Here is a 10,578-nt window from a genome sequence, read left to right on the forward strand (position 1 = left end):
TCAGAAGAAAAAAAGTACTGTTTACACTTTATTTTTGATGTAAATAAGCCATATTTACATAATACATTCATATTTTTAAATATGTTACAGTTCTGTAGAAAACCATTCCATTAAAACAGCAACATGTGATCTGGATTCAATCTTTAAAGTATTAGTCAAATTAAAATATTCTTATCAGGACTCCAATTTAATTTCACAGCCTCTGAAGGGAAATGGGAATGAAGAGTGGGTGATGGAAAGTGAACAACAGACCTCTCCCACATCGGCAAGCTTTCCGATTCCTCTCCCTGACACTCGTGCAGCTGGCTTCATTGACGGGGAGAGAGCGCCAGGCACCAATCTCCACTCTCCCAGCTCTGGCTTGAGCCTGGGGTAGGGAGAATCACCCTACCACCCCTACTGGGACCCCCGAGGCTGAGGATTAAGTATTCCTCTTTTCCACCACTTCAACTGGTCAGCAGCTGCTCAAGATCAACTTAGCAGTGTTCTCATTCTGAGAAAAAGCCAGAGTTGAACTAATGGGCAAATTGAAACCACAGTACAAGTTAAAATGGCCTGGCTCCTTGGATCTGGTTGGCAACTTTCTCATCTGGGGGCTCCTCTTTCTCCTTTTCCCGCTCTTTGTTCCAGTCCTTAAGGCCCTCTGGAAGCGAAGTGTCCTCATCCAAGCTGCCAGTGCCTTCCACAAATTCTTCATAGGTAGATTTTTCTGCAAATGGTCTGGGGCCCAAAAGTTCAATCATATCATTCTTATCTAATACTTCTTTTTCTAATAATAGAAGAGCAACCTGAAACATGAACAATTCCAATTAAACAGTTACTCAGCAAAGTCTAGTTAAAGTTAAATGTTTTTATTTATAGCCAACCCCATTCCCCAAAAAGGTTTAAGACCACTGAAAAAGATATATATAAAAGGTCACATAACTTTGCAGTAACGTGCAAAATACTGGCAAAACAAATGTCCATCAGTAAGGGAGTGGCTAAATACATTTGTTACATTCACATAATGAACGATTATGTGCCTGCAATAAAGTATCTCTCTCATCTATGTACATCTCGGAGGGACATATTCAATGAGAAAAGTGAATGTAACAAAAATGTCTATAGAAAGCTATGTTCTCTTTCTAAAGGAAAGAAAAATACATTTCTTTATGTGTACATATATAAAGAAATTCTAGAAGGATACGTAAGAAAGTGGTTGGGGGATAAGTTGGAAAGAACAGAAATAGGATGGGCAGGAAAATTTTAAAGTTAGTAAAATATAATCATGACAAACAAGGGCAAATACATAAAATGAAGCCAGGAAGATTAATATAAAAATTTGTATCTTAAAGATCTATTCATTTGTATGGCAGAACCACAAACTTGACACTACACATTTTAACAGGCCACTGAAAAGGGGATACCTGGCCAAGCACGTGTACAGATGTGAGTGACACCATCAGGAATGCAGGGGAGAGTAGTTATATCAGAGCATCTGACTACCATAAAGATAACGAAGTACTCCTCTGATCTCATAAAATAGATTTAGTAGGTAACTTCCTACTTAGAAATTTAACATGTCTGTAGTTTACATTAAATACTATGTTTTTAAAAATACCAAATGAAAATTTTCTGTCTATTCAATCTTTAAAAACTTTATTATAGAATATTTCAAATACATATAAAAGTAGAAAAAATGGATAACTAATCCCCACATAATCATTATCAATAATTATCAACTTAGAGCCACTTTTGTTTCATCTACGCCCTGGATTATTTTGAAGAAAATTCCAGATGTATCATTTTATCCATATATTTTTGTCTACATCACTGAGAGATAAAGACTTTAAAAAACATAACCAGAATACTAAAACAATATGACTTTTTAACATATTGTTTGTATATGTAAGATTTGGAGAAATAAAAACTTTAGGATTTATTCTTAGACCATCTTTAAATCTCATTTGCTTATTTACAGAACTGTGGGTAATCACTTAAGTTACAATATATTTTAACCCAATATATCAAAAATATTATCATTTCAACACGTAATATTAAGAATTATGATATATTTTACATTCTTTTTGTCATACTAAATCTTAAAAATCCAGTGTGCATTTTATGCTCACAGTACATCTCAATCCAGACTAGCCAAGCTGACACCACAGGCTTGGTTAGAAGTTAATAGCAAGAATTCTGCAGACAGGATGTCTGGGTCCAAATCTTGGTCCTACCTCTTACCAACTAACTGCATGATGACGCCTTAAGCAAAGTCAAGCAACAGTGTTTCTTTATGTATTAGTTTCATCTGTAAAATGGGGGTAATAATGTAGTGACTTCTTGAAGTTGCAGGGGACTTTAGAGAAGTTAATACGTCTCAGGCAGTACCTGCTACACATAAGCTATTAAGTGAATGCCAGCTGCTTATTCTTATTCTCCTAAAGCTCAGCCCTCAGAGACCAACTTGTCCAACTCCCCATCCCATACATGAGTAAAGTGAGGCCCAGAGTTTGGAAAGCACTAGTCTTAGCAGCAAAGTGACCTCTCTTCTTGAGGTTCCCTATCTCCTGGCTGGCTCGACATTATTCTTAACAGATTTTATTTTCTCTGATGGACCAGGCAATACTTTAGAACTCTGCAGTGTTTCAAGATCCTCACTCTGTCGAACCAATTTTCCCTTCACAAACACTTCTTTGTTACCATTGTCAGCACACGTACTTTACATATGGAAAAGTAAATGACTGAGTGAAATTCCCTGGACCCATCTGAGCATCTGTGGTGGGCATGTGGAAGCCCTGTACTCATACTCTATCCTCCTAGAACTATTCATCTCAGGCGAGCCTTTCCGCCCTTTTATAGCTCCTTTCCTTCTTTTTAACAACTGGCTGTAGGGGCATAACCAAAATATCCTATGTCTGGCCTGGAGATCCTATGCATATTCCATTTGCAAATGCCTACTGCTTATGTCCTCCTTGTCAAGACCAAATTTCACCCCCATCCCTCAGTTTCTCCCCACCCTGCCCCAGGCTGTTTCATCTACTCCCTGGATTAGATACCGCCTCTAGGAGGCATCCTGGAGTCATTCTGAGGGCTTTCCTCCCATTCATTCTCTACTTAATAAATCTTAAGTTGCATCAGTAACTCTTGGTTTTTTAGATCTGCCACCACCAGCACCATCTCACAAATGTTAACACATGCCTGCAACAGCCCTGAGCTTATCTCTGTCACCCCACTGGAGCTGGCACATGGCTGCTACATTTCCTTTTAAATGATGAAATTTAATCATTTCCACTCAAGATTCTTTAAGGACTCTGACCTCTACCATAAAACAAGGGGTTGAATTAGACCATTATGAAAGTCACTTCTATTCCTAAAATTGTTTCTAAATTTTCTACCTAGCTTTTGACCTGGGTACTGCAGCCCATTATCTGCTCCAGGCAGGCTGGCTCAGTCCTGCCCTCTCCCCTACTCCTTTCTCTGCTTGCCACGTCTCCAGACTGAGAGCACCTCCTCTCCCTTCCTTTCCCATTCACTGTAACCTGACTAGGCTTCAAGGTAAAATTTAAGCCCTATCTTCTATATGAAGCCTTCTTTGACTACTCTGATCTTTCCTTTCTCAGAGCTCCTGCTGCATGTTTTCTAGTGTTTCACAGACACCACAGACATTCTATACTTTTATGAAAAGATGTCACAGATTTTTAGAGTTCCATCGCACAGGGCAGGCTCACAGGAAGTTTCTCCGAAGATCTGCTGATGAATAGCCTACCTTAGAATATTCCTTTATCTGTGTCAATTCTTTATAAGGCTTTTCATTTGCATTTTTCTCATTAGAGTGTGAAATGCTCAAAGAACAAAAAATTCCAATTTTGGCTGCATGGATTCTGAATACTTAAGTTTGCTGGATATAAGAAATCCACTGAATTCAGAAAGGATCTTTCCCTTTTGTAGGTGCTATCAAATGAGGCACAACATTGAAAAACACAAAGCAAGTTAATTCATGGATGCTCATAATTAAGCAAATGTAGTTTTCATGTGGTGACTTCCTGCTTACCAAGTTTGGCTAATTCTTTTATGTGCCCTTTCATCTGTCACCACCTGTTTATTCCAAAGATAAAAAACAATAGTAAATGTCTATCAGTCCACTATGCTCCAAATTGAGGAGTATAGCAGGGCCTTCAATAATGTAGTTTTGTTATAATGTTGATGAGAGGCCATAGGACCTTGTTTATGTCAATTAGCTTAGAGTAAAATTGGTTTCTTTATATGTCATTCGCTTAGTTGCAGAAACTATTGACAACATTAAGTGAGGATTTACTGTACTGGTAAAATACTTGGTGAGGAAGAGTACAGATTTGATTATTTGGTGATTGTTAAAAGACTTCATTAATTCCTCATTCATATCCCTAAGAGCCACAAGAGCCAGGATCATGCCTGCTTTTGCTCACCACATTCCCACCACTTCACAAAGATAGGGCAGACAGAAATATCAGAATGAAGGAAGGAACCCAAGAGTTTGCCAGATATAGGGAATGCTGACATCTATAAGCCAATCAAAAGTTAATCATCACTTTAATCTTTCTCTACAAAACTGCAGAATTATTTGTACAACTGGCACCTACCTTCTCCACATCAGCTTTTTTTTCTGTGAGAAGAGCTACTGTTCTTTTATAAGCATCATTAATAAGTATTCGTACTTCATCATCTATCAATCTTGCGGTGGCTTCACTATAAGGTTTCTCTAATACCATGTCACCCTGACGTGGGAGGTCAAAGGAGATTTGCCCAACTTTTTCATTCATGCCAAACTGAACAATCTGAAAAAGAATACATGATCAGTGGGAGACATCCATTTGTGCTGACAGGCTAACATATTTTTATAAACTGCCAATTAGTCTTTCTTTATAATGACATTAACTCTCCACACTTCACTACAATACTACTCTTCAACCTGGCAAAATCTACATGGCAACCTTGAGTTGGCTGACTGGATAAGGGTGTTCTGTGTAGATGGTGGCAGCAATGAATAGTGTCTGAAATTCCTCAACTAGGAACATAAGACTAGAAGCCATAGACAACTTCTACAACAAAATCAGGTGAGAAACAAGTGGGGACAAATCTCAACAGCTATGAGACCTGCATGATATCACTCTCTGCACAAGGGCAAGTAGAAGCAATAAGCATCTGAGAGCACCAAGAAAATAAGAACCCTTAAACTCTCCAGGCTTTTCCTACAAAGAGCGCTTTGCCAACCTGAGAACAAGTGAACCTGGAAGGGGCATTTGCACTTCCCTATTCCCCGAGTCCAGGGGGCCAGGAGACCATGCGAGGAGGCTGGCTCGTTCTGGGCCATGAGCTCCCAAAACTAACCAGAATAAGCCCCACAGTAAGAGGAAGTTTCTGGAAGTAAAATCCAAACTGAGTGGAAAAGAGAAGGCCCAGATAAAAGTGGGGAGCAGGAACAAAGCCAGGAGAACTCAGAAAGTAGGAAGCACATTTTTAAAAACTTCGTGAAAACAACAGAAAAGGGAATTCAAAAGCTATAAAACTAGGAAAGCTCCTAAGAAGTCAGGAAAACAAATTTCATGTAAAAAATGGGCAAAAGAAAAATTTTTTATGAAGTTATAAGAAAAAAGGAGAATAATGTCTCCACAGAGAAAGCCAATGGGAAGACATGTCCATAGAACAGATGAAAACTACAACGTACTACTTCAAAATAGACTAAACCAGGAAAATCACAGAAAATATGACGGAATAACAAATCAAAATCAGAAAAACTCAGATGAGGTGCTAGAATAGAGGAAACATATAAAAAATATTTTAAAAACAAAGATTAATCTAAAAAGAAGAGCAAACAACAAATAATGCCCTTAAAAATAGAAGGTAAAGAAAACAATAAAAAATATATGTATTTTAAATGAGTAATTAAAAAGGACTAAGAAAGTCATAGACCCCGAAGAGCTAACATGAATAACAGGAATACTCAAATAAAATCATTTCTTTTCATAAGTTTTGACTACTTAAAAAAGGATTTAAGAAATAATCCTTGCCTGAAAGTCTAAACCACTCAAATCTAACAGTATTGTTTCAGTGACATTCATGAATGATCATTTCTCATGCAAATGTGAGAAGATGAGGAAGAAGCACTCTAATTCATACTTACTTGGGCATATGCGCTCTGAGTCACTTTTCTCAAGTCATCCTGAGCACCAGTTGTAATTCTTCCAAAGAAGATTTCTTCTGACACCCGGCCCCCCAGAGTCATGCACATCCTATCCAAGAGCTGCTCTTTGGTGTACAGGTATTGTTCCTTGGGTAAATACTGAGCATAACCCAGTCCTTTGCCCCTTGGGATGATAGACACCTGGCAAGCAAAAAACATACATACAAACTGTTGGAGATTCTACCACCAAATATAGACTTGATCACTTTTCTTTTTTTTTACAGCTAAACTCACTGATAAAAAATAAACACACCAGCTGAGCAATCCATCAGCCTTGGCTACATGAGATCTAGCAGGAGTGACTGTTCTGGAGGAATATTTACTCTTAGGAGCAATAACTTCACATTAAGAGTTCTAGAAAGTATTGTCTTTTTATAAAACTCAATTGAAACTATTCAGTTTTGACAAAAGACTGCTGGCGAGTGAGCTTGAATACAGTGCAGGCTAGATTCAACTTGACTGTCATCTACAATCACGGGCACGGCTGAAGGGGTAAGGCAGACCATGATGTTCAGCAGCCTTCGTTTTCTTTTCTAGACCTCTTTTTGCAATTGAGTAAATTCTTTTAATTCTTAGAAAAAAAAGTCCGCTTTATTGTGAGATGATTTATATATAAAAAATGCAGCCATTTAAAGTATACAGTTCAATAAGTTTTGACAAACATAACCTCCTACCACAATGAAGATCCAACATACTCTCTTCATCTCCTAAAAGTTCCCTTTTGTCTCTTTGTAGTCAACCTCGCCCCCACCCTCAGGCAACTGCAGATCTCCTTTCCGTCTCTGAGGATTAGTTACAATTTCTAGAATTGCATGTAAACGGAATCATATAGTATGTACTTTATTATGTCCAGTTTCTCTGTTTCTGAGATTTACTCCGATTGTGTGTATTAACAGTTCATTCATTTTTACTGCTGTGCAGCACTCCACTGTATAAACATACCACATAACCATTTCATCCCAGAGAGGCATCAGGGTTGTTTCCAGTTTGTCACTATAATTAATAAAGTAGGAAGAGTCATTGTTTCCATTTCTCTTAGGTAAATATCTAGGTGTGGGATCTTTTGGTCACATGGTAGCATTTCTCTTTATAAGAAACTGCCACACTGTTTCCCAAAATGGTTGCATCATTTCACATTTCCATCAGTAATGTGTGAGGGTTCCAGCTGCTCCACATCCTTACCAACACTTAGGACTGGCTTTTAAATTTTAACCATTCACTATTTTCTTATGACTTAATTTGCATTTCCCTGGTGACTAATAATATTGAAATTTTCATGTGCTTAATGTCTATTCATATACCAACTTTTGTGAAATATATATTCACATCTTTTGCCCAGTTTACTGGTTATCACTGGGTTGCTTGTTTTCTTATTATTGAGTTTTAAGAGTTCTTTATATGTTCTAGATACAAGTCCTTTTTCACATATGTGTACTGCAAGTATTTTCAGAGTGTATGGCTTGCCTTTCATCTTAGTGATGTCTTTCGAAGACAAAAAGTTTTTAATTCTGATGAGATCCCATTTATCAACTGCTTTTGTGTCCTAAGAAATTTCTGGCTACCCAAAGTTATAAAGACTTTTTCTAGGTTTTCTTCTAGAAGTTTTATAGTTCTAGCTTTTATGACCTACTCCGAATTATTTATTTTGCAGAGGCTACGAGTGCTGGGAGCTCCAGTAGCGCAATCGGTTAGTGCGCAGTACTTACATGATATGAGAGTTGATGTTTACTTTTTTTCATATAAACAATGAGTTGCCAGAACCATTTATTGGTAAGATAATCCTCCTCACCTTGACTTACCTTGGTATCTCTGTTGAAAATCAATTAACCAATTATTTAAGGTCTATTTCTAGACTCTATTCCATCTCACCAGATCTATGTGTCAGTCCTTTCACTAATACTAGTCTTCATTACTGTAGCTGTATATGAAATCTTAAAATCAGTTAGTGTAATCCTTTTAACTTAATTGTTTTGGCTATTCTAATTGATATTGCATTTCCATACAAATTTTAGAGCATCATGTAAATTTCTATAAAAAAGTCTGTTATAATGATGATAGATTGCATTGAAACTACAGATCAATTTGGAGAGAGCTGACATCATAACATTCCATGAACAGGTGTACCTCTACTTTTATTTAGGTCTTGTTTAATTCAATGTACAGATCCTACAAATATTTTGATAAATTTATCTCTATGTATTTCATGTATTTGGATGCTGTTGTAAATGAAATTGAATTTTAAAATTTCATCTTCCAATTGTTCACTGCGAATATACAGAAATACAATTGGTCTTTGTATATGGACTTTGATTTCTGCAACCTTGCTAACTGCACTTACTAGGTCTAGTGGCTTCTTTTTAGATTATTTAGGATGTTTTATGTATACTTTAATGTTATTTTCTCTGTGGTCCCTTTTCTTCAGGAAATTCGTATCAATTTCCAGCTGTCTCAACACTGCAAGTTAGTTAGGCTGCTTCCTGTCATTCATGCTGTATTTTTTAACACGCAGTTGAAAAAGCAGAAAATTTAACAATCTCACCCTCTGTCTCTTTGCTCTCTGCTCAGGCTCTCTGAGGTTTCCCTGGGTAGACATAATTTAGTGGTCAACCAAAGATTTGGGCAGTTTCTACTTAGATTTGGGTCTTGCCCCTCTGTAGCTTTCTTGCTTCCAGGATTTTCCTGTCAAATTTTCAGTATTCTTCAAATCCTAAACTTTCTTCTCTGTCTCATCAATACGGTAAGGCCAGCATTTTTCACCACTCGCTGTGGAAAACTCTTAAGCAATAAAGCCAGAAGCACCCAATTCTAACTCATTGTACCTACTGCTTTTCGAGAGTAAACTCTCTTCCGGCCTTGGTCTGCTTTTGAAAACTTTTCAAGTCCCTTTTAATTGTAGTTTTCTTTCCAAAACTTTATAACTTATCTGTGGGAATGTTTGTATAACCACTTTATCCCACTATTATTACCAGATATTTTTGCTAAATTTCTTTAAATTTAAACATTTCATCTATTTATCCTTAAATTTAAACATCTCATCTATTTATCCTTTATGGCAATGCAGTTTCCTCAAGCTATTTCTCACACAATCATTTGGCTTGCCTGCTGTTCAACATAAACTGCTTTACCTTTAAAAGTGGGTCTGCATGTTCCAGATACCAACCGGCGACCGCGTGACCTGCCTCGTGGTATGCCACAGTTTTCTTCTCCTCCGGCTGCAGAACCTGGGTTTTTTTCTCTAAGCCTGACAAAATAAAAACAGAAAACCAAAACCACTGCTTTAGTGAAAATGACATAAAAAGACAGTAATACAATACTGCCTTATCCAAAAGGTGATTTAGAGATTAAGATGCTTCCAATTATCCAAAAATTACCAATCAAGGTAACAATAAAAGCAAAAAATCAACTTCAAAATACGCCCAGCTAAAGCAAAAACACAGTTACTATCCTTACATCCAGGCCCATTTTCCTCCTAACTCTCCCACTCTTTTGAGTCACATATTGTTTGGGGAAATAATCAGAAATGCAAAATAAAATTCAGCACTTAGATCAACTTAAAACATATGCAATTCATAGAAAACAAAGAAGTCTGGAAAGAACTCACTGCTCAGTCTAAATATTCAGAATTATCAAGCACTGGGTAAACAAAGATGCTTGCCATGAGACACTGCCTGTTTTCCGTTTCTGATGGAAGGAAAACGATAGTAGGACTGAGCTAAATATCTGAAAATACTGACTCAGTCAAGCCAATGCTGCAGCACCCAGCACACTCATCAAACAGCCCAAGGGGTTCCAACAGCCAGACAAAGCAACAGAAGGGTAGATCAGAGATGATTAAGATGTGCTGGGCTCATGTGTCAACTACAGAACTGAAGGACACCTAATTCAAGTGTGATTCTTCTCTGGCTTGGATAAACGTGGGTGCTGAACCTTGTATGCACCTTCGTAATGTAGAAACTAACCACACAGTCTGTACTAATACAAACCATCACACCATGACAAAAGTAGTTTTGCTGTGTTCAAGATAACTCACCTGAAAGAATTTCTCAAGCGAAAACATATAAAAGAGTCTAGAAGATTTAAAAAGAGCACTATGTTCCCAGTGATACAGTGTAAGACAAGTGTACACCACAGTTGGGAAGTATATCCCAGGATAGGAAATTGTAGAGTGTGTATAAACAAGCCTTTGGAAAAGCTTTGTTTTCCAAAAATAAACAGTTCTTACTTAACTGAGAAAACAAGACTTTAAAAAATTTCCCCATAATTTATCACAGGAATTTTTCACTTTCTGTATATAATTACGGAACAAGGGTTGCCCATGGCTGAGCTGTGAACAGGTAAACACCCACTCACTTCAGAGGAAGGCCTTGTACTCTATC

General features: G+C 37.4%; 1 protein-coding gene across 3 annotated transcripts in view; it reads right to left on the reverse strand.

Annotated features, from left to right (window-relative positions):
- AFG3L2 (AFG3 like matrix AAA peptidase subunit 2) overlaps nt 1-10,578 on the reverse strand; it is a 34,845-nt gene continuing 24,267 nt past the window's right edge. For 2 of the 3 annotated variants that reach the window (XM_023523980.1, XM_023523979.1), the window contains 3 exons: nt 6,143-6,343; nt 4,602-4,796; nt 16-788 (listed from right to left, as the gene is read on the reverse strand). In XM_023523980.1, coding sequence (XP_023379748.1) covers nt 546-788; nt 4,602-4,796; nt 6,143-6,343 — 639 coding nt within the window. In that variant the 3' untranslated portion in view covers nt 16-545. Of the gene's footprint in view, nt 789-4,601; nt 4,797-6,142; nt 6,344-10,578 lie in introns of all 3 variants that reach the window. The other variant, XM_011381331.2, reaches the window with a different exon arrangement.

The sequence above is a fragment of the Pteropus vampyrus genome, unplaced genomic scaffold, assembly GCF_000151845.1.
Source record: "Pteropus vampyrus isolate Shadow unplaced genomic scaffold, Pvam_2.0 Scaffold434, whole genome shotgun sequence".
Taxonomy (NCBI): Eukaryota; Metazoa; Chordata; class Mammalia; order Chiroptera; family Pteropodidae; genus Pteropus; species Pteropus vampyrus.